The sequence below is a fragment of the Rhamphochromis sp. 'chilingali' genome (assembly GCF_963969265.1).
Source record: "Rhamphochromis sp. 'chilingali' genome assembly, chromosome: 11".
Classification (NCBI taxonomy): domain Eukaryota; kingdom Metazoa; phylum Chordata; class Actinopteri; order Cichliformes; family Cichlidae; genus Rhamphochromis; species Rhamphochromis sp. 'chilingali'.
In genome coordinates this window covers 20,438,109-20,462,423 of record NC_137938.1, presented here as the reverse complement: position 1 = coordinate 20,462,423, position 24,315 = coordinate 20,438,109, and the positions used below count along the sequence as shown (strand labels likewise).

Sequence of the window (24,315 nt, the reverse complement as noted above, 5' to 3'; positions counted from 1 at the left end):
TCATGCATGCATTGTGTTAGAAGAAAAGGGAGGACGACACGAACGATGATCGGGATTATGTTATTGCTCGATATGCACATATATCCAGCGGCTCATTTCTCCTTTAAGGGAATATAACATGGACTTGTTTGTTTGTAGCGCTCTGTTCACTTTAAAGGGTGATGAATTCCTTTTGCACGGCCTGTCTGTATCATTACTTTTGTTGTGCAGTTGTAAAAGATGAGCGTTTTAGATTTATTTCTTCACTAGTTATAGATTGTGTGCGTGTTGATGATGATTAGAAATTAGAAACGTGGACTTTTATCTGTAGGGGGAAAAGGAGAAAGCAAGATATGATAAACAGACTATTATTTCTGGGAGTCACTGAGATACACAAGTTTGTATCCTCTCTGATATCTTTATCAACCTCCCACTTATAATGGAATGCACCTACTCTATATTTACCCTGCAGAGGTATCAACAGACTTTGTCAGGCTCCTTTGTCTCTGTTGTCACTACTTATCACTGCCCTGATTGGCTGAAGGACCTCCATTCACTATTTTGTCTTCATTAATGAGTTTTATTGAATTGAACATAATATTTAAATGTGTGAGATTCAGTGTTTCATACACACTGGCAGAACAACAAGCCTGCGGTGCTGTTTACATCCTGAAGCAAAGTCATTAGTTGCTTTCCGGTGGTATAAAGTGAGTCTTTTCCATAAACACTGTGGGAATATGTGAAAATTACTCTTTAATCCATCAGTAGTGGTAGTTTTTGTCGGTCTTATTAAAATTTTTTTAAAAATAAATCAAAATAATACGACTTACTGACCCAGATTAAAAAATACGTTGAATGTAATCTGACAGAAACACCCCTACTTTCTTTACTGTAAAAGTAGTACTTTTGGCTGTGGGTATGTGGGTGGTCCAGTTTATCGCCTCACCTCTCACACCTATCTGTGTTCATCACACAATCCTTTTGTCTCGCCGGGTTATCTGCTAAGATAACAACGCTACAATTTGCAGCAACAGCTAATCTTCTTACGGACCACAGCATTAGTATGATTATGCTTTTATTTCTCGAAGCGTGTGCTGTGTCTTGTACACAGAGAGTGTGGCGTTTGTGTGTACAGTTTGATGTGTAATTACATGTCTTAAGCTCCTCGTTAAGGGCCGTATTTCAAACTAACAGCGATCTCAAGTAACCTCATTGACTTTGTTATGGCTCCTTGACATAATCAGAAAATGTGGCTTTTAAATGTATTCAGAGTACAGCGTGCACCTTTTGCCTGACCACACATCCCAGCATCTCTCCTCTTACTGTCGTTCTCTCATGAGATAGGATTTCTATTGGTACAGATCAAAAGCTGAAACTTACTGCGGGCTTAATGGGGAGGTCTCACTAGACTCTTTTGTTGGCATCCTGGCACCTGGCAGCGGGGCAGGTCTGAGCAACCTGTGGCCTTTGTCGTCCCGCTGCCTTTGAGGCTGTTAGCAGGTTGGTTAGCGAGCAGCCTCTGTGGGGGTTCCAGGGCTCTCCTGTTACACTCCCCTGGTGGCTTCATGCTCCACTGGAGTCCTGGCAGGCAGCGTCTTTTGTGTCCCTGACCCACTAAATGTGTCAGTGACCACCTCGTGTTTGCTTCTGTGTCTCTCACTTTTTCTTTTGGTTTTGATACACTTCTTTCCTTATTTGCCCGACTTTTCAGTCTTGACACATGATTTCATTAAGCGTTGCAATAGAGGAATCACCAACTAATCAAGCATTTCACCACCATCCGTATATCTTTAACTTTATAAAAAAGGAGGGGGGTTAACAAAACAGAAAAGGTCAAACATAACCAGGATCAATCCTCTGGGTTTGCTTTTTTCATCAAGAGACAAAACCCTTTAATGTTTAACCATCCCATTTGCTCTGATCACCTTTTTGACAGCTTGTTTACTGATGGCACAGACAAAAGTGTCCCACCTTGAGCTTTAAAGCCATTAATTACCACCTCAGTCTGCCATCAAACAAGCAGCCCATTAGAAAGATCAGGCATCAGAGAGGTTGGGACTTCCCAATTTGCTCTTGTCCTGCCTGAAGCTCTGAAGCTAGACATACACAGCTATATACACTGCATTCCTGTGTGGCTCAGAGCGGATGGGAGGCTCAGCGCTGGTGGTTAAACTTGGTCACTCTGCTGAGACGTGCAAATATATCTCGTGCTAGACAGGTGACACTTAATGAAAAGCTTCCATTTTTTTCATGCCAGTGGGAAGTTCTGTGTCTCTTACCATAGGTAGGATTTTATTTACATGTGTCACTACTCTGAGTGTAAACAATGGATTACCCATCTGTTGTTATTTTTAGTGCGGGTTTTTTTGTATCCATACTGTAGCACTGGATTACATAGACAGCCACTCCTGCGCAACACGATGTCTAGCCTTTGAATTGTAATGTTGGCTAATTGTTCTTCAAAACACTGCGTCTGTCACTACCCTTGTTTTTCTGCCTTAGGAACCTGAATTGAAACTTGCTGGTGTGTCCGAACTATGCGGCTGAGGCTTTCCTCCCATTGTTAGCTCTCCTCCAATAAAACTCCATGTTACTCCTCTCCTCCTGAGCGCAACAGTGACTAATGCCCAGAAAAGTTTTTGTCTCGCTAAAGCAAGCTGACTGCTAATGGAAGTGGGTGTTTTGTTTCAGGCCACCGACACTGTACTGCACATACCACTTAGAGAGGCGGAGTGCACAATGAGCGCCTTGTAGTAGAGTCGTGGCATGTGTACGAATGCGCTCAACTGTACTCACTCTCCTCTAATTGATGGTGCTGCACTGCTTAGATCAACAAGACAGATCCTACAAAGGGTGAAACATGGGCTGTCTGACCACCAAAACTCAATAGAGTAAAGGCGATCTCTTGATTTGTTGGCAGCTTCTATTTACATGCAAATGTCGCATAGAGATTCAACTGAAAGTAGCAAAATGCATCGAGGAGCTGCATATTAAAGCCCTGTGTTGGTCAACATCTTGCAAAGTGGTAACACTTTATTATACAGCCCCCTACTGAGGGTGTAATTCGCCTGTAACTAACTGGAATTTCAATGTATTTTACTTGTAATTACAGTGTAGTTATATACTTACAGCTAGGTACTTTAGAATAAAGGCGTGAAAAGGCAGGTCTTTGCAGGAAAAAAGAATTATACTATAACTAAATTGTGTCATTAGAAATTGTGTTAGTAAATTTAAATTAATGTATAAGTAATTTTACATCATTCATGAGTAATTTTAAGAGTAATTTCCTTTTTTTTTAACATCTTTTTTTAATATCATCATTTAATATTTATTATGTCAATGTGCATGATGGATTTTATACGATTCAATTTCCCCACTTTATAGGGTCAATTCTTTGGTGTTCAATTTTGATTGAATTAATTCTAATTATATATTTCTGTTTATTTATTTGAGTCTTTGTTCCATCATATAAATGCATTTTTGTTTTAATTTACTCATTTTGAAAGTTATATTTGAACAGTGATTGTAAAAGGAGAAATACAGTAAAGTAAACTTAAGTAAATAAATTTACTTTACTGTATATACACAGGTCTATAATTTGTTTCTTTTAAGTTTAAAAGGGAGAACGATACTTATAATATTTATATTGTTAAAAAAACATAAATTTTATATATAAATGTGTACCTACCTTTTAAATATTTGTTGGTAAACATTTCAAATAAGTTCATACAGGACTATTATACCCTTAGTCGTGGGCTGTATTATAAAGTGTCACCCAAAGTTGTTATATGTGAGACATTTCCTGACATTGCTATTTATCTGTGCGCTTATCATGAGAGACAGATGTCTCTATTCCACGGCTATGTTCCATTCAGGAAGGACACATAGTGGAGTGATGTTTGGCCTTGGCACCGACAGAACAGAGGAAGGTCATAGCTTGAACCATGACTCCGGCTACTACTACAGGTCATCCTCATTCAGATCTGTTGTAATCCCAAATATCCTGTCCTCATCATCAGACAAACTGTGTTGGACATGCAGTTTGGGGGACCAATGGCGGTGGCCCGGGTCATGTAGGGGTCAAATCATACTATGTGGCAACACGGATGCTGTTGGAAGGTCATGTTCCACCGTCCTGATCGCAACTGGAGTCCAGTTTGGACTTTCCAGTTTGCCTGTTTGTGTTAGCTGAAGGTGACGTCATAGTAACCAGGTGTTTCCCCTCTGCCGGGATGCCTGATATTCCCTGTCATGTTCAAACTTCCTGACAGTCTGGCTAAATGGGAGCCTGCATGCATATGTTTATCTAGTTATATATTTGTATACTGTGCACAGATAGCTTTTATTTGATTTTCGTTGCATGCATTTCAAGGAATTCGTTACAAGCTGTCTGGACTAGGAGTTGCTAACCTGTGACTCCAAGAAACATCTTACTATGAAATGTTTGTCTCTTCTCCTTTTCTTGTAAAATCCAGGAAACTTCAAAAATCTGAAAACTCCTTTACACAGCACTGAGGCACAAAATTGTCAGACTGTTGCTTTTATTCAATTCTTGCTTTTACAACTGGAAAAGGAAAAATTGGCAATTCATTAAAAAAATAAATCTCAAAATCTCCATGTCAAAAAGACTGGAAGCCACTTATTTAGACTCACATCTGCTTATATGTTAATGTACCCATCTCTTGTTTTTCTCAGGACGCTGAGTCTTTGGACAACTGTATCCAGAGCACTTTGTCTGCCCTGTACCATCCCTTCAGTGCCACTGCTGTCACCGTCCTCTGGCAGCTGTTCAGCGTGGTGGAGAGGCAATATCGTGGAGACGGACTCCGCTGCCTCATCGACTTCTTGCTTCCTGCCAAGAGGATCCTACAGATCATACAGAAAGAAACCTGTGTGAGTGCTTGATAGTAATGATATCTGAGGTTAAATTGAGGAAACCAAGAATGTCTGTGTTTGGAAGAGAAGATGGATAGAAATATAGAGAGAGGACATGGGGATTTAAGAAAAGAAACCCAAACTATCTCACTGTCTGGAAAGAGATAAACAACTAGAAGTTAAACTGTGAACAGTTCTGCTGAGTGTGAATATTTTTCCTGAGTGGGAAAAGTGAGACTGAAACAGAGTTGATTATTGTTCCGGAAACAGGCAACAAGCTGAAAAGCAGCCATCATTCTCTGAATAGCGAAACACAGGGAAACTGTGGAGTGCTTGAGAGGGAGCCATGGACTCTAGGGTCCAGCATGAAATTCAATATTCTCTCTCAAAAGCTTTGATTGCTGTGGGTTAGGGCCCTACCACCAAAGCACTGAAACTTTATTCCTCTGCATTCATCTCTCTGGTGATTACACTGTGACGATAGCCACAGAGCAATAGTTTCATCTAAGCCTAGCCCCTGAGAACAGCTTGCTGTGCATGAGAGTCTTTGTAATGTAGGCAATATGAGAGGCTTCGGAGGAAGATCACATCCTCAGCCTTTGCCATGACATTCATAAGAGATGAAAAAAGCCAACCCTTGAGCACCGTGTTTTTGCTCTTAGGGTTTCATGCTGTCACAACACGGATTTGTGTTGTGGTTGCTGTGAAAACGGGCCTGATCAGACAGGTTTTCGTCTTTAGCTGACAGTGATTCACTCAGTGCACCCCATGAAAACACCTTGCCTCTCCATTACAGCTAAACATGTGTTTAAATACTGCTTTGCAGATGTCAGTTGAAATGATCCAAGTCGTACCACAGCTGAGGCATGACTCACATATATGATAACAATGTTTTACGGGAGTACTGACTGACTTCTCTTTCTCTTCACAGGTAAAGTTCAGAGGCTTGCTCTTTTATCATGAGGGATGGCCTCTTTGCATCCATGAGAAAGTTGTCCTGCAGCTTGCACCTCTGCATAAAGTCAGATTAAAGCAAGGAGATTTCTACCTACAAATTGTTCCTTTAGGACGCAAGGCTGCCAAGCTAGTGATAAAATGTTTGTCGATCAGTGGGCAGGCCATTGCAGAAATCCCTATTTCAGAGAGCATGTACGGCAGCATCTTCACAGCTGAGTTCTTACAGAATGTAACACGTGACCGAAACCTGCATCCGCTACAGAACTGTCTGCTTACCACTGGTACGGCTGTGTTCAGGACACCGTGGAAGAACGTGGTCAACCCACTCTTTGTCAGCAACACAGCAGACGCTATAATGCAAGCGCACTGCAGCCGAGGTGGTTTCCGTGCCCATCTCAGCACTTGCAGCACCAGCGGATCTACGGGGACTCTGGACAGCCATCGCAGCTCCAGAGAGTCCCTGCACTCTCAGGGAGCTGACTCCATTTTCTCTGAGCCCAACTCCCCGAACAGAAACCGCATGGACTCTAGCAGTGAGAGCCATAGCACCAGCACAGCTGACAATGCTATACCCAAGATTAAAATAAAAAGTCTCACTGAGGAGTGTGGTACAGGAAAGGGCGGTGAGGACAGCAGTGCAAGAGAGGGAGGACTGGGGTCCAAGATGCTCTCTTTCAGCACAGACCTCAGTAACCCAGGCCCTCGGCGCCGTCTCCACAGAGACTCTGCAACTTTTGAGACCAGGAGACTTTTCAGAAAATCTTACATGGAAGCACTACAGAATCCCATGACCCTTGGGTCGAGCTCTGAATCCATCTTGGAGGAGAGCTCAGAGCATAGTGCTACCCTAAGAGAGAGAACTGTGACACCGGGTAACAGTCCCGACACACAGACCTCCTCCAGAGAACATTCATCGCGGAGGTTAGGTAGCCGGGGATGGCTCAGCAGTGATGACTCCAGACCCAGCACACCTTTACTTTACTTACAGAGAGGTTTGCGGAGTGCTGAGAGACGAGCAGAAAGGCGCTCCAAGTCACTGGAGAGGACTAACAAAGCAGGCCAGGTTAAAGGCCACCGGGAACGATCTTCTTCTGGAGGATCAGCCGGAATTTCACCCAAAAAACTAAACTATGCTTTTCGTTTCGGAAAGCTGGATGTGGAGGCCATAATTCCTGGAATTGAGAGGAGAAACAGCAAGGATGAGTCGGGTAAGTCCTGATGTTAAACCTCGGTGCACAAAAATTACACTTAAAGTCATAAATGTTGGTCATTTTTTGCACCAATACATAAAGAACATTTGCTTATAAATGTTTTTTTATGCTTTTCAAGTAAATTTCAAGTGCAGTATTTGAAATGTAGTCATTATATATAATCACGATTATGATCAGTAATGTCATGAACACAGCAAACCTAGCAATTAATTGATCCTAGCCAAATGTAAAGACACAGGAGCCAGTTGGTGGCTCATGTCCTGAAAATCCTATTATGGCAAAATTGCTGCAATTCATTTAGCGGGTACTTAAGAAATTTCTCAAGAAACAGGAATGAACGAACCAAATGGCTAAAATACCTATTTACACCTGATAAACATACATAAATATCAGGAGCATTAATTAAACTCAATTTATACTGTAAGGTGACCATACAGTATCCTTGAGAAAACCCAACAAACAAGCTACGTCCACCCCCACTATCAGCACAGGACTTTGTAACAGTAAGAAGAAAAAACTCCTTTTTAACAAAAAATAAAAAAAGTTCCAGCAGAACTAAGCTCGGGGAGGGGCAGCCATCTGCTGCAACCAGTTGGGGGATGAGAGGAAAGAGAAAAGAAAAAGAAGAACATAAGGAGACAGGACAAAACATACTAAGAAAAGCGCCTCACACAGAGTGCTTCAACAGTTTGAGTCTATAGTAGAATAACAAAGAGATGGTTCAGGGTCACCTGATCCAGCCCTAACTATAAGCTTTATCAAAAAGGAAAGTATTGATAATGTAGAGAGGGGGTGTCTGTCTCACAAATTTAAACTCGGCACTGAAGGGTCTGCCTCCAATTCTACTTTTAGAAACTCTTAAGAAGTACAAGTCTGAGAGTGAAGTAAGAGTGCAGTCTTTAAGATATGGTGCTGCCTGATCATTCAAGACCTCATATATCAGGAGAAGGATTTTAAATACAGGGAGTCGATGAAAATAGGCTAATATTGGAGAAATATGCTCTCTTTCTCATCTTTTTAGTACTCTTACTGCAATGTTCCAGATAAACTGAATGCTTTTAGGGAACTTTTAGAACTACCTGATAAGAATGAATTATAATTATCAGCCTAGAAGTAATGAATGAGACAGGATGTTTCTAATTTTGCAAATGTTGTGCAGATAAAAGAAGGCAGTCCTACATATTTGTTTTAAAATAGTAAATAAGGTGTTAATAGAGGTTATGCCATCCAGAGTAAGCTGGGCACCGTGCTTCTAAGATTTTTAGGACCAAATGTAACAAGAAAGAAAATTACATACAGGCTGGTATGTCTTTTAACTAATTGATTTGTATCATCTCGTTTCATCTGGGCTGCAAGTATATGCACTGTTTTCTAATAATGTTGCCTAAGGGAAGCATGTATAATGTAAAAAGTAGTGGTCCCAGCACAGAACTCTGTGGAACTCCATAAATACATTTCACACATGAAAAACCCGTGCGTTTACCTGTACAAAGAGGAGTCTATCTAATATGGAGTCTATGATTCCTTTAATATTAGTGTCTTCTAATCTCCGTAGGAAAACCTTGTGATCAGCAGTATCAAATGCTGTTCTAACAAGACAAGAAGACAGATGTGTCTACCATCAGAGTCTATAAGAAGGTCATTTGTAACATCATTAGCATTATCTGGATTATTTTGTAAACAATCTCTATGACACAAGAAGTCCAGAGAGTGGGACTTTTTGCTTATTTATTACTACACTAAGGATGTATTGTAGTTGCATATTTTCCTTCATTACTGTGAACACTGACACTTTAAATTGTGTTAACCCCAGGCTTGTGGTGGTGCTGTAGTACATACTCACTAATAAAATCGTAAAAGTAATTTATTTGTAGTTTTTAAAAGACACAATTAAAAAGTGTTTCATAGTCAGGATAAAATCCACACCAAGTGTAGCCTAAAAATCCTGACATACATGCAAGCATAAGTTCATACATGTATGTACCTACCTGAATGGGCAAGGCCTTGCCATGCAGGCAAGTACGTGCATGGTAATTATGTGCATGCAGGTAAGTACGCTGTGATTAATAAAACTTTAAAATGAATTCTAAGTTTAAGTGGAAGCAAGTGGTGGAAGGAAAGAAACAGTGTTGATATGTCATCGCTAGCTGCTTTTTTTTGTTTGTTAACGAGGAGGATGGGCTGGGTAGAATTCCACATAAAGATATGTGAGGGAGACAGCGTGTAGTAAAAAGTTATTGACTGACAATACAGGTTTGTTTGTTTAGTTTTGTTTAGTTTTGGGGTTTGTTTGGTTTTTATCAATTTTTCTTAGTTGAAAGAAGCAGTATAAGTTTAGAGACTCAAATGCTGGTCAAAAATAGTATAGACCATTACTAGTATAACAAATGGTGATTTAATCTGTGATAAATCTCTGAGAAATGCCTCTGTACTAGAAAACTGCACAGGCATTTTCAAAAATCTGACAGAATCTGAAACATCTCAGTTTTAACAGGTTTGGTTTACCGATGGTTAAATCATCATGTCACTAATCAAATAATACACCCTGAGGTTATGAAAACCTCTTAATAGCTAGATGGTGGTTTTGCAATAACAGCCTGCAGCAGGACTGGTTATAACAGTTCATTAGATGACTACAGTTGGAGTCTGAGTGCTCATAACTCTCAGCTACTTCATTCCGATTGGTGACAGATAACCTTTCACAGCCCACTCTGTGTGTTTTTTGGCAAGTTGAGGGAACAGGTACAGTCCAACCCTGGAAAGAGCACTTTAGTCCCAATCCTGTGTTTTCTTTACTGCTGTCAGTCTGTTTTGTTTTCTGTTGGTGCGTTCTGGGTAGCTCAGGAAAACACTGATGTGAGAGTACCACCTAGGGAATCATGTTGTTTTTAGAGCTTCTTCCGTGAATTGAAATGTGAGGTTAAAAAAGGCAGTTTTGTTCATTCTCTAGTACTTAACATCGGGCAGTGCCAGACATTAGCTGTGAGTATTTGTGGGGTTTTTTTAAAAAGTGGTTTTAATTATGTTGAAAAAACAGCACTGGGCAAAAATACAGTATATAAATCAGATTTTTCAGAGATTACTTCAGAGGGATTGAATTTCAGCTTTTGGCAAGCAGGTTTTTCCAGCAACATTATAGAAAGTCGTGTAAATTCTGTAAAAACTGGCATCCTATAGTGAGATGAGCCTTATCAGGAATGAGGGCTGCAGCAATCCCAGATGGGTTGCTCGTTTACACAAGTTTAACTTGGGAACAAATCAGCTGCTGGGGATGTTTTTGGAAAACAAACTTTTATAAATTGAGCCTTTGTCTTTTAACTATAAAACCCCGAAAACTCGCTGACTCATACAAGTCTGAAAAACAAAGACTCTATGATTGATTAAATTACTTGTGATATGAGCCAACAAATATCCTGATTCTTATATGTGATCACTAAGTGATAATAACCAGTGCTTGTTTAGTCTTTGATGACTTAAAAAAGTGTCAAACACAGAAGATAGAAAGCAGACTGTGTCACAGGACAATACACAGGAAGCTTTAGCCTACTTTTGTCAAAACAAAGCATTTTAGGAAACCTGCAGCAAACACAAGCGTGGTCACACAGTCGCACAGGAAATGCACTAATTCTCTGAAGACAATAGAGGCTGAGCTGGGAGGGCTTATTATCACAGAACAGAGCAGGACAATACTCAAACTGCTTATACAGACAACACATCACAGATAGATAACTGCAAATTTATTATAGACATAACACTGAGTTTGTGTAAAGTTTTAGGCTCTGTTAATAGTTGGAGTACTTTTTAAAAACCTTTTTTTAAGCTAAAATGGCATATATACTGTCCAAAACCCACAAAAATTCAATTAGTTATCATGTAGAACAAAGAAAAGCAGCAAATTGTCACATCACACATGATAAAATCAGTGTTTTCAGGGATTTTAGCTTCTGGACCACTATTTTCTGTTGATTAATTCTAATTATGTACCGTGCATGCTCATCTGTCCATTTCATCCCAGTTGTTGGCCAAGACACCATGAAGTATCCTGTAGAGATACTGGATTGGATATTAGAATTGCAGCCTCAGGTTCAGGTCTGTAAACTGTGGTATCAATTAAAAATTCCAGGAGCACAATTCTTGTAAAAAGAGCCTTGAGCTATGTAGAAGTGAATAGGAGGAGGTGCAGGTATGAGAGTCTGCCTGTGACTCAGCCTGACTAAACACCTGGACTCTGTGATGACTCAGGTGAACTCACTAATTGAGTGCACTTAGCTGGCCACTAATAAACACACTTTCATGAGGTATCACCGCTAGGAAAGAGAGTACAGAAGTGAAAGGAAACTTCAAATTTCTATTGATTGCACTGTGTTGTTGATTGCTTGCTTAATAAACATCAGACTAGTGCTCAGATTTTTTTATTTGTCTTTACAGGACAGCGTAACGACAGCCTGAACAGTGAAAGCAGGCGGCACAGAGCTAGTGGAGAAGAGTCGCACAGTCCCAAAGCTGCAAATGGGACAACAATCAGAGTGGCCTCGGTACAAAGCTCCTCATGTGACTATAATTTAACCTTCCCCAAACTGGTGTCAGAGGTCAATCAGGAGCTGCTCACATCAGCGGCTGTGATCCTGCCAGGTAAAGGACAGCTGATTCAGACCCATCAGCCTGTACTGAAATTATTTTTTCCATCCATCCATCCATTTTCTCATAAATCCTGAACCATGAAATAATTCCCGAAACATTCAGCTTTTTTTGAAATTGCAGTATTTATTGAACTTTCTAACTAATTAAGAAAAAAATGAATATCAATTTCCATATATGAGTTTTAACCTTGATCGTATTTGCTCATTTTTATCACATTTCTGATTTCCAACATTGCGCATCTTAAAAATGTGCACTTTATTTATGTTTTTTGGTGAAAATTATGATGTAATGTCTCAAAAATTAATAAAAAAAATGATGAAAGATATTTCACTTCTTTTCGATTCTGAAATCATTCAAAAATAAAATAACACACCTCCCCCCCCAAAAAGCGAAGGTAATGGACCGAAACTTTTCTATTGATGCTAAAAAAGCAACAGCAATAGAAACTGAAACATCTACTAAATTATCTATCTAAGGGAGGCCTAGACAAAACCATTAAAAATGTGTGTTCTTATTATGTGAGTGATATTTCTCCTTGTTTTTTTATCGAACTGGCATTTCCAAAACTTTTTTGCTCTAAAAAACATTAGTTTGTCATATCACTATGAAGCTTGAGCAGTTATATTTTTGGTGTGGGAAGAAAGTAGAGCTAAGTTCTGACCCCCATCTCTGCTTTCTCTCTACCAGGGACCAGAGACCGTAGTGGGAGAGCAGTGGTGCAGGTGTGCACAAGAGCTCCATTGTGGGCAAGTGAGATCTGCACCGTCCACGATCTGACGTGCTTACTTAGCTACTACTACTCAACTCTGCGGTAAGTCATGCATGCAGTATGCCGGTTTATTTTGTCTGGGTTAAAAATGACTTCTACACCTATCATTAACTTCTAAGGTGAACTCATCCAAGCTAGTGTTTTTAACACTTTTCCAGTTTTCTTTCCATTCCAGCTTTTATTTGGAGCTATAGAACAAAGAAGTCTTTCCATTAAGTATAGTTGAACATATTTTTTCATCCCTTATTAGATCTCTTATTAGACAACACAATGTGTTTGCTTTAAGGTCAACATCCATCCCCCCAAAATTGCTTAGAAAGTCTGAAACTTAACTTTAAGTGTCACTTCATCATCACAAAAATCTGTGTTCGTGTACAAATTTGTCAAGTGTCAAAATATTGTATCACATCATGCCATCATGTGTTTGACAGATGCTACAATAACTGTAATGCTTCGGTTTTAGGAAAGAAAGGCGTGATCAAGGTATAACTGTTGTAATAGACTGCAGAAGGCAGCAGCCTGTTCCAGCTCTGTTGTCATCGCTGTCTGAGTTTCAGGTGAGCCCACACTGGAAAACATGTAATTACCCTCCAACACACCCGGAGAGTTTTCAGGCCCTCTGCTGCCTCCTGCACTGTAATGTTATGTGTCTCTCTGTCAGAGATAAAATACTACCTCATTCCTTACACATTTCCTTTTGTTCTGCCTCTCTGTCTCTGGCATAGTGCGGTTTTTCTTTTTAAGAGGCACACCTTAAACTTGTAGTGTGTGCACTTCCAAGACATTTTTCTGAAAAAGGCTGGCCTCAGGGCTTTCGCAGAGGAGCCTGTCCTTGCTTGTCTGCTTTTAACCACACGCTGGGAGCAGGCTGGCTGCAGCTGACTCGCAGGAGAGATATCATACTCTGATAATACATTTCTTCCTGATGTAAAGGTGATAATGCTGTAAACCTTGACACAAACATCCGAAGTCACTTTGAACGCACAGTACTTAGCTGTTCATAGCATAAGAACTATATGTTGTATTATAATCTATGTGCTTTAAGTGTATCTTAAATAAAACATGCTCATGTGTTTTTTTTCTAGACTTTAATACCACATGCACTTTACTCAGTTCTGTTCCTGTCGGACAAAGAGGTAGCAAGCAAACCCGAGAGAGACATCAGTGTACAGGTAAAAATAGAATAAATGTGCAGTATTCATGTTGGTGAAGGCTAGGCCTAATTTTGTTTACACACTTGCAAGAATTCATTTCCATTTGTTACAGGGATGATTTTTGAAAGTTTCTTATCTGATCTTATTACTGCAAGCCGTGATGACAGAGATTTTTTTTAAGCTGCGCAGGAGACGTGCTGTGACTGAAATCTGGATGTTTGTTTATGTTTTTCTTTTTCTCCAGACAGAAACTGTGTCATCTTTGAAGGCCCTGCTGAAGTACATTGACCAAACCCAGCTCACACGAGACCTGGAGGGCACCTTCCACTACGATCACAACCACTGGATCCAGTTCAGACAGGTGAGTGTGACTAAGGCGACTGGAGTAGAGTGTAAACATGTATGTAATACCTTTTTTCCAGTTTCATGGTTAGATGCTTGATTTCATAATGAAAAAAGACACCCAGATTTACAGGGCAATGCACCTCTAAGCCAGATAAACATAGGAGAAGTTTGCTTTGAACTCTTACTAAGACATGACTAATGTAACCAAGGATTTTGCTGTCTAAAACAAATTATAGCTGAGTACTGAAAATAATGTAAAAGGGGAAAAAAAGTAAAGCGTTCTGGCAGAAAGCCCCAAAGGCAAACTTCCACCACCAGCAAGCCAGTTGAAACATGATCAGTTTCACATTTGGTAATATCGCTGTTTTGACACTGTAGGTGTTAACAGTCTCACTTCCCTTGCTTTCATTCTTCCTCTTGTCTTCTTTTACTTACAGAAAATCGAACCTTTTGCCGCCAGCTGTAGTGCGGCCATCACCTCCCTTCAGGAGTCTATTAGCTCACTGAGCGCCAGCAGCAACCTAAAGACCTCTAAGGTCAGAGCAAAGCCCTGCAAACAGTTTGGCCTGCTGATTTATGTGTCTCCACTCACACACAATAGATGTCTGCTGGCTTTTTTTTTTTTTGTAGTAAAATGTTTACCAGTTTGTTTCATTCTTAGTTTCCAGGATATTAAAAAAAAAAAAAATCTACTGTGTAAATGTGACCATCCATTTACCCGTGTCCGTGTTTATGTCAGGAGGTGTCTGAGGTGTTAGAAAAGCAGAAGCATCTCATGAAGTGTGTACTAGATGACACCTGTCTAAACCGACTCCGTCTGGAAGGTGGAACTGTACTTGCCCGTATCAGGAAGGAAGAAGCCTGCGACAATGAAAACTACAGGTAGATCATGATAGGACGCAATGGTGCCCAATGGTCATAATGAGTAGTACCCATGATGATTAAAATAAACTTCCTGTAACCTGTCTGAATATTGTTTTTCATTTTTTTTCAGGGACACTGTCGACATGTTAAACGCACTCTACAATCAAGTAGATGAAGAAGTTCATAAGCTTGTGATCCTTTCAAACAAGTCACAGAAACAGTTAGACAGCTTGCTGGAGGCGCACAGGTTTGAGGAGCAAACTCAGCAGGTGACTTTTACATTAAATACCATATTCCCACCTGCTCTGCAGAGCTTTTCTTTTCTTTTTTTTAGTAATTGACAATTCCTTTCTCTTTTTCAGATCAAACTTTGGTTCAGTGTCGCGGGAGAGAAGCAGCTTGCGCCTTTGGAATCATTAACTCTGTCTGCAGCCAAAATAAAGGAGATGAGAGAGAGCTTGAGCCAATTTCTGGAGGAATCAGTGGTAAAGATACCTCAACTTTTACGTGAACTGATTATGTTATATTTAACTTTTAGAAAGGATTCAGTGCTAAATTTATCTTTTTTGCTCACAGAACCAGCAGAGACGTGGCCTGCAGCTGGTCAAAGAGTCTCCAGAGGCCCTTCCAGAGGTTCTTTTCGACTTTAAACAACATCTGGGTTCCATTTTGAGCAGAGTTGAGCAAAGGAAGGCGAAGCTAGATATCCTAGCCAACCTGTATGAGTTCTATGATTCGGTAAGTAAAATTCATGCAAAATGATACCACATTTTAATTGATGACCTTTCTTAAAAGATTGAACACTGAATGGTTTGTATTTAGCCATATTGTGTATATCTAACATATTTAAACCACCTTTTTACACCTGTAGGCAAACCAGTGGATGGACCACTGTCAGGATTACTTCCATCAACTGAGTATGGCCAGCCCAGGGGGAAGATTTTCGCCCTCTGTGGTGCAGGTCCTACAGGATTACTGCACTGAAGCATCCAAATTCTCCATGGAAAACTTCAGCACGCTTAATGACATGGTGCTTTCACTGGAGTCTCCTGAGCAGCTGCAGCAGTGGAACGCCGTGTGGCACAAATGTAAACAGACCAAGCAGCAGCTGGAAGAGACTTTGGCTCGAGCCATGGCAGCAGCTCAGGACTCCACAGCTGCCGATACGGATTCTCTGAAGCCTGCAGAAGTTCAGATCATCACTCCAGAGCAGCGTGGAGCTAATGGATGTGTGCGTTTACCTGGACCAATTAAGCCATTAAATTTTGAGGACAACAAAAATCTCTCTGTCAGGCCTTTTTCCAAGAGTCCCACAAGTTCAATCTCCTCTTCATCACACTTCACTTTCTCCCCCGACAGCGAGAGCAAACTGAGACAGAGCCCACCCATGTTTGATGACACAGACAGCGACTGCACTATCGACTCGATCGTCTCCTGCCGCTCCGAGCCCATCTACTCTGGAGCCTCCCGGGTGCGCAAGCAACCCATGAAGAAGATCATGAAGAAGACCATGAGCCATGAGCTATCCCCGAGAGACAGCACCCACTCGGATGTCAGTCACATTCACGGATATACAGGCGTCTACATTAAGGGTTTGGAGGTGACCAATAACGTGTCTGCAGAGAAGAAGCTGCAGAGACCTGATGTGATGAGCCCCACGCTAGGCCGCAGCCGCAGCATGTCTACGCCCTGCAGGATCCATACCAGGCGCAGCGATGGAGATGGAAAGAAACAGAGCAGGTGAGGAATTAATCAGTTATATCAAGAATACGCTGGGATAGAATCTGATGAGTACGTAGTTATAAACAACACGTTTATGATATTTTTGTAAGAGATGGAAAAAAATACCACACAAACTAACATTTTCATGATAAACTACACCAGCCTCAGGCCTGTTAAGCCAGTCATGTGAAGTTTTTAAAAAGCCTTCAAATTCTCATATTAACTGCTTTAAACCTGCCTTATACTTTCTTGGAACCGACCTGTTAAAAAGTAGTGTGTAGTTTTCAGGTGATTACTAGGCTTTAATGACAGTCTTGTGGTATTACTTTAATGGTGTTACAGTCAGTTATTGTCAGATTAGTCATAGACTTGCGTACCTGCGAATATTACAGGTAAAAACAAACCAGACCAGCCAAAATATTCAACTTTTTATATTATGAAATGAAGGCGAACAAATCTAACCCTCAGATTTGGAGTTTTTTAACTGTTTTTTTTTTGGGAAACTCTCTGTCAAACAATCAAAATTGTCCACATTATCATCCCTGTTGTTCTCAGTCTTAACCCTGATGCGTCCTTCTGTTCAACAGTAAAGTGCAGCACATCATGGACGAAATGATTTCCACAGAGAGGGAGTACGTTCGCTCACTCAGCTACATCATTGAGCACTATTTCCCCGAAATGGAGCGCCTCGATTTGCCTCAGGACCTGCGGGGGAAACGGAGCATCATTTTTGGGAATGTGGAGAAACTGTGGGACTTCCACAGCCAGTATTTCTTAAAAGAGCTGGAGGCGTGCACCCAATCCCCGCTGTCCATCAGTAGCTGTTTTCTGCGGCATGTGAGTATCCTTACACTTAATTTGAAACAGCTTTCAGGTCTCGTTGCTTCATCGAGATGTGTTGCTGTATAGTTACTAGCTTAGTTTGTCATGTAGTGATTGTTTCATTATCCCACACTGGTCCATTATTGCTTGTGTGCTCATGTACTCAGCAACAAAATGAAAGTACCTGGTGAATTTACAGTCTCTGAATCATTCGGCACGCTTTGTGAATCATTCTGACATGTCAGCATACATTTTGCTGTAGTGTTGTAACTTGTTAATGTTGTGTGCAGGAGGATCAGTTTGGAATGTATGCTCTGTACAGCAAAAATAAGCCGCAGTCCGACGCTTTGCTCAGCAGCCACGGGAACGAATTCTTTAAGGTGCGTGTAGTGACTGGATACAGGCTTCAAAACAACCTTTCAACCTCTCTGATTATAGACAGGTTTACGAGAAAATGACCCTACTGCTTACTGAACTTATTCATTCATGTGTCTCAGTTTCTATTTTAGGTGTTTCTTTTTAATCCGGCATCCAGTAAATTAAGCATAATTAGGTGTTAAAACAGGACATAATTTAGGGCATATGTAGTTTGTAATCATCAATCCCTCATGATGTCTGCTTTTGTAAGGATATCACAAACCCACGAATGAAGTGATGGCAGTTCTTTTTTTTAATCCAGGCAGTATCTAAAAGTGTAATGATGATTTCTTCCTCCAGAATAAGCAGATGGAGCTCGGGGATAAGATGGACCTGGCATCCTACTTGCTGAAGCCCATTCAGAGGATGAGTAAATATGCACTGTTGCTCAAAGACCTGATAAAAGAGTGCAGCCAGTCCCAGGAGCAGGAGCTGAGTGACCTTCGCACTGCAGAAGAGATGGTCAAGTTTCAGCTCCGCCATGGGAACGATCTGTTGGCTATGGACGCCATTCGAGGATGTGATGTAAGTTATAGGCAGGCACAGATATGAAACAGAGATACTCAAACTTAGGTCATCAAAGCTATTTTTGCTGGAGTTCATTGTGTTAAATGCGATACAGTAGAATAAGGTCAGACTCCCACCAGGAATCGCATTGTTCTCGCTGATGTGTGCAAGCAGCCATGTTTCCTCTCCAGGTGAATCTGAAAGAACAGGGTCAACTCCGCTGCCAGGATGAGTTCATGGTCTGGTGTGGTCGCAGGAAATACCTCCGCCAAGTCTTCTTGTTTGAAGACCTCATCCTCTTCAGTAAGACCAGGAAGATAGAGGGAGGATATGACATTTACATCTACAAACAGTCTTTCAAAGTAAGAATTTATTGTTTGAGGAGGATTTATTTTGTCTGGACTGCTTTTAGAGTAGAGCTTTACTTTTATATTCTTATTGTTTTCTGTATAGACAGCAGAGATAGGCATGACCGAAAATGTCGGTGACAGCGGCCTACGCTTTGAGATCTGGTTCCGTCGGAGGAAGTCACAAGACACGTTTATACTCCAAGCCAGCTCTGCAGAGGTCAAGGCGGTGTGGACAACTATTATTGGGAAGATTCTGTGGAGGCAGGCGCTCAGAAACAGAGGTCTGTTTCTGTGACAGACTGTGCACTTTGACACAAACTCTTAAATACATCATACAAAACAAATAAGGTGACACACACGAACATTTAGTCATTGGAGATATTTTTGTGTTGGGATTGTAGAGCTGCGCATGCTGGAGATGGTGTCTATGGGAATTGGAAGCAAACCGTTCATGGACATCAAGCCAAGTGACGCAGCTATCAGTGACAGAGCCATTGAGTATACCATGAAGGGGGCAGGTGAGCTGACTTTGGGAACTAAATATTCTTTTTCTTTCTAATGGAATATCTGTGTTTGCTATTTGCGTCATAATCAGTACAATTAATGCATTAATCTTTCTGAAGGTGTGATAACAAATAAAGTACCACAACATTGGTTTTCATTGTTGCTTATCTAACAGCTCACTTCACTTCTCTCTAACGCCAGAGTCGAGGACGAGAGCGTCCATCGCAGTGTCCTCATTTGAACACGTGGCCTCGTTCAAGAGGCCTCACTCCACCATCTCCAACAGCAGCACCTCCTCCTCCAGCAGCCAGTCGTCCTCCTCCCTGCTGGGCTCCCTCAATCTCCACCTGTACTCCTCACCCTCTCACCCGCACACACTTTCGCACCCAGCAGGCAGCGTTCCCTCCTTTACCCAGTGGCCCTATGACTGCATAGAGGAAGATGAGCTGGAGCAGGACACCGTGAGCCAGCCCTCCATGAGTGAGTGACCAGATGTGCATTCGCCGGTTTTGTTTTGTTTGTTCACAGTTTCTCAAGTGTGAACCTTATCCAATCTAATCACAGAGCACAGAACAGAGCAAACTTTGGTAATTTGCACTTCAAACTAACCCAAAATTATTACACAAAACTGCATTGCATGATAAACAATAGAACAAATAAGTAGACATGTAAATAAAACATGCAGTTAGGTGTCGTGTTTGCTGCTACCACAAGGAGTCACCAAAGTCACAAATTCCTACACATAAAATGTGTAAATAAATGTCTTTTTGAACACTTTAATAACGTGCAAATGACAGAAAATTTTAAACTCAAGCTGTGAATGAAGGGAACAGAGTCCTGTCTTGCTGATCTTGTATTGCTTTATTTATATATCTAATTTTTCTCCACGCTTTCTGTGACAGTCATTGAGAGCTCTGAGACATCCTCTCAGTGTACATCCAGTGAAAGTGTGACAGGACTGAATACGCTCGCCGTACCCGGGCACACCAACGTCACCATGGAATCTTACAACAACGAGTCCTCTTCTTTCCTCTGCTCCACCACACCTCCATCCTCCATAGCAGAGCCCTCGATTTTCCAGAAAGATGAAGACCTCCAGCCCCAAGGCACCAAGTTTATCACAGCAGTGAGTGTTTGATTTCCGTCATTGTTATTGTTGTTACTGTATTGTTGCAACAATACAGCCTCAGTTTTCTTTTACATATTATGTAAAAGAAAACTGAGGCTGTATTGTTGCAGCCATCACATTTTTTCATACTTTACCTCTGCCTAGCTTCACTTCTTCCCTTCTCCTATGATAATTTTCATGTTACAGCTTTCTAAGAAGTTGTCATTTAACTTTGGCACATTGTTCCCTATTTGTGGTTCATATGTGCCTCTTTGATTCTGTGTAGCAGTCTGGAAAGCAGAAAAGACCAAGACAAAACACGCTCAGTTGCCACTCAGTTAAGGTTTTTGTGGAAACCTTTTTTTTAAAAGTGTTAAATTGTATGTGTGGTCATTGTGGTTAGTGTTAGCAGTTTCCACTGTTATTCAACTGCATCATTTGTTTCTGACAGTCATTTTCCATTCAGTTAATAAACGCAGGTGGGCTAAATAATACAACATCTCTTTGTACAACATATATAACAGGTCACCACAAACAAACCAAAACTAATCAACAGGACTTTTCAGTCCAAGTGACATTTCCTGAAACCCCTTTCAGACATGCACTCCCTCCCAGCAACGTGCTGATCTTTGAACATGTCGGCTTCGTTTCTGAATTCATCTGTCACGCATTTTCGCCGTTCTTAATCTGGAAGCGTGATCTTTCTCTCTTTCTAAGCCCGAGCGTGAGAGGCAGGTGCAGCTGCTGCAGCACGCAGTCTTTTCTAAGGAATCGTAAATACACAGACGATGCCCGCGAGCGCGAGACAACTAAACGATCCAAAGTGTGATGACAGTTCGACAGACTCATTTGGACATTAGTGGCAAAAATTGCATAAATAAGGCTGTAATTTGATGAAGCGAGCAACGTTTGTAAAGCATTTTGAACATTTTCTGCAAAGAAACTGCATGACTGTCTGGATTGGCTGCAGCTATATGTGCCTGTTATTGTAGTTTATAGTTTTTAAGATAAAACAGCTGAGGCAGAAATGAGCAGTTATTTACATCTACGCTCATGTTATTCTAAAATGTCTCTCTGAAATCTTTTTTTTTGCAAACAGCAACAACATTAGGATTGGAAAGAACAGCTGTTCAAAAAACAGTTTAAAAACTGTTGAACAAGAAATATAAAACTACTTTTTAAAGAAACTTCAAGCTGGAAACATAATTTACTTATTTTACTCATTTTAATTTACATAATACTGCACTTCACATAAAGCAGGCCGTCCATCATCTGCAAACCTTTTAAGGTCTTTTCTTGAAAATATATATGTTTTCATCACGTTATCTACACCTGGATCTTTAGCTACGAAGCGCACACTCCTTATTAGACAGCTATACTAATGAAGCAGAGTGTCCTGTAAAGGGGAACTGGTTATTTAAATGTTATTTTTAAGGTGGATGTCTTGAAGCAGAAGTACTGTAGTTGCTTCTATAGTTTCACTCACTACTTTTTGCTCTTTTGTTTTTACCAGAGCAAGACCTCTCATATAGCAGTAGGCCTGTCTACATTGGTCTGACTCAGAGCTGAGGGGTTTTAGCTCAGTAAGTAACCGATGTCACAGGGGTGGACATCTGTAATGTTCCCTTCACAACCTCATTAACAACTGTGAGGATGTAGCCGTGGCCTGAATACTAATATGTGTGAAAAAAAAAAAATTCTTTTGTGTTGTGTGCTGCGTGGGAGTTTGTCCTGATGGGTTTAGTGGGCTGTCCTTCTGATGGGTGGTTTGGCTCTTTTTCATGTTTCTCTACCTTTTTTGGCATGAGGGTGAAGCGAGTATCATAATAAAAACACGTGTTGTTGAGATTGTGCATGCTTGAACACATGCATGTTATGTTTTAAGAGTGATTTTTTTTTTGTATAGTATCTGTGTGAGTTTTGCGTTTTTAAGAATCTTGCTGTTTTTTAGCTCAAAAAGTGGAAGAAATTTTATTTTTTTTAAAAACAAGGCATTTATAAAATAGCCAGTGCAGCTGGCAGTATTAACGTGTAGACGTAATATATTTTTATAAAAAAAAAAAAGACACCATAGGCTCTTTAAATTCTAAGATAATCTTGTCCTTAGTGGCTCTAAAGGTTATTTAAATGACACGCTATCGATGTTTATGTAACACCAAACTAAGCAAAATGCAGAAGCAGCGTGTGAAGAATTAAGTATGAAGAGCGTAAGTAACAGCCAGGCGCTGTTGAGCAAGCGTGAGAACCTCGATCAAAGAAAAAGTCTGGGAATTCTGCAGGTTTGGAGCATTCAGGTGTAGGAAGGGTTTCAGGGTCATTTTCCAAACAATTTAAAGTAATTCTTTACAAACTAGAGAACCTTTTATTCTCAAATGTAACGCTCAAGACATTTGCCAAACGTTCCCAGCAAATTGCTGCGGTCGGACCGTTCGATACGCAGAGCTACATCTCAGACGCTACACATGTCACTTCACATGTTAAGTGTGTGACAGTATAATTAGAAAGAGGGTGAAACTGGAGATGTTTGGCAGTTATGAACAGCACCATGTTTGGTAAAAAGCAAACACAGCATATCACCACAAACACCTCAAAACACCTCAAAACTGTCAAGCGCGGAGGAGGAGGAGTGATGATTTGGGGCCTGTTTTTCAAACACAGAACCTGGGCACCTTGCAATCACAGAGTTGACCGTGAACTTTTCTTTATACAAAAGTATTCTAGCATCAAATGTGAGGCCACCTCTCCAACAGCTAAAGCTTGGCCCAAATTACAGAGTACAGCAGAATCATGGTTCTGCCGTCCAGTCAACGTCCAGTTCTTGAAGTTAAGAGCGCAGCAGATAAGCAAATACAAACCTCAGTAACGTGAAGCACTGTAGTAATAAAGACCAAAGTTTCTTCACAGTTGTGTGAGAAAATGATAAGGTCACACAGAAAACCATAACTTCCAGTTACTGTTGCTAAAAGTGGTTATACAGCCTCCTGAATTGTGCACCGTACTTCGTTTTTTACACGCTGCTTCTGCATTTTGACTGCATAGATAATAACACAGTTTATTTATTTATATCTTTTAAAAGCTGGTAAGAACTGGGTGTCCTGATAGGTAAAAGCTTTTTATGATCCCTCTACCTTTAAGCATATTAAAGGTATGCGTTGTGACAAATAAATAAATCACTCATGTACTTTCTGTCCAACTTTAATACATTTAATAAACATTACAGGTTAAAAAAAAAATTTGAATGTTTTTGCTTTAAGTGCCACACAAATAAAACATTTAGTAAAGAAAAAGCTGGCATCTTTATTTCAACTGCTGAAGGTTGTGTTGTTTTGGTCGTTTTTTTAGACAGTGCACAGTTTTGCTCACCCTCCTGATGTTGTGTGAAACCCTGATGCCTTAAAATCACTAAGCATTTTACAGTTGACAGGTGTTCATCTAGCATGCGATGTGGTTTTGCTTTATTAAAAGGTGTATTGGGAGTGTTTTCTTAACTGACATGCTTAATGCTGCATGTTTACTCAACTTAAACCTTTCTGATTGCATCATATTAAAAAAAGTATTTTTTACACGTCTTTTAACATTTTTCGTTTTGCATTTCTTTGCAGCTTTGAGGTCTGCAGGAGGCAGCAGCTTGTACTTCATGGCGAGGAGACGGGAAAAATAAGCGGATTAAAGCTTCACAGCACTACAACTTTAATGACTAAAATGCAACTTATTACATGACATTTCGTTACAATACTGTAAATGTATAACTGACACATAATATACGCTGTCGTGATGGTACGTCAGAGGTCTGTACATTTTTTTTGTAAGCTAGCCATGTGTTTATACTGTAGATGTATTTTACAAAACAAAACATAGCTGACCAATCCCGACAATGTTGTACTGTCGCACTTCTCTTGCAGTCAGTCCTTGTACAGAAGATTAAAATGTTTTAAACACGTGGTTGTATTTGTTGTTACACTGGGGGAAGCTGTTCTTTTACATACAAAAGTCTTCAAAGTTGAGCAAAACGCTCAGTGCGTGAAAACATCTCAAAAGTGTGAGTGCACGCAAAAACATGCAACCGATATTTCCACTGATAAAAAAGTAT

At 40.5% G+C, this 24,315-nt stretch overlaps 1 protein-coding gene across 2 annotated transcripts in view; it reads left to right on the top strand.

Moving 5' to 3' along the window:
- Positions 1 to 24,138, top strand: part of plekhg4b (pleckstrin homology domain containing, family G (with RhoGef domain) member 4B) — a 24,737-nt gene extending 599 nt beyond the window's left edge. The window contains exons 2-24 of one of the 2 annotated variants that reach the window (XM_080895559.1): positions 4,675 to 4,872; positions 5,786 to 7,019; positions 11,451 to 11,654; positions 12,351 to 12,474; positions 12,896 to 12,989; positions 13,518 to 13,604; positions 13,831 to 13,947; positions 14,369 to 14,467; positions 14,671 to 14,813; positions 14,926 to 15,064; positions 15,158 to 15,280; positions 15,372 to 15,533; positions 15,667 to 16,535; positions 17,105 to 17,354; positions 17,630 to 17,719; positions 18,057 to 18,281; positions 18,455 to 18,625; positions 18,717 to 18,894; positions 19,015 to 19,131; positions 19,319 to 19,597; positions 20,020 to 20,243; positions 21,739 to 21,808; positions 23,828 to 24,138. In XM_080895559.1, coding sequence (XP_080751685.1) covers positions 4,675 to 4,872; positions 5,786 to 7,019; positions 11,451 to 11,654; positions 12,351 to 12,474; positions 12,896 to 12,989; positions 13,518 to 13,604; positions 13,831 to 13,947; positions 14,369 to 14,467; positions 14,671 to 14,813; positions 14,926 to 15,064; positions 15,158 to 15,280; positions 15,372 to 15,533; positions 15,667 to 16,535; positions 17,105 to 17,354; positions 17,630 to 17,719; positions 18,057 to 18,281; positions 18,455 to 18,625; positions 18,717 to 18,894; positions 19,015 to 19,131; positions 19,319 to 19,597; positions 20,020 to 20,243; positions 21,739 to 21,783 — 5,172 coding nt within the window. In that variant the 3' untranslated portion in view covers positions 21,784 to 21,808; positions 23,828 to 24,138. The remainder of the gene's footprint in view (positions 1 to 4,674; positions 4,873 to 5,785; positions 7,020 to 11,450; positions 11,655 to 12,350; positions 12,475 to 12,895; positions 12,990 to 13,517; positions 13,605 to 13,830; positions 13,948 to 14,368; positions 14,468 to 14,670; positions 14,814 to 14,925; positions 15,065 to 15,157; positions 15,281 to 15,371; positions 15,534 to 15,666; positions 16,536 to 17,104; positions 17,355 to 17,629; positions 17,720 to 18,056; positions 18,282 to 18,454; positions 18,626 to 18,716; positions 18,895 to 19,014; positions 19,132 to 19,318; positions 19,598 to 20,019; positions 20,244 to 21,738; positions 21,809 to 23,827) is intronic. The other variant, XM_080895560.1, reaches the window with a different exon arrangement.
- The last annotated feature ends 177 nt before the right edge of the window (positions 24,139 to 24,315 follow it).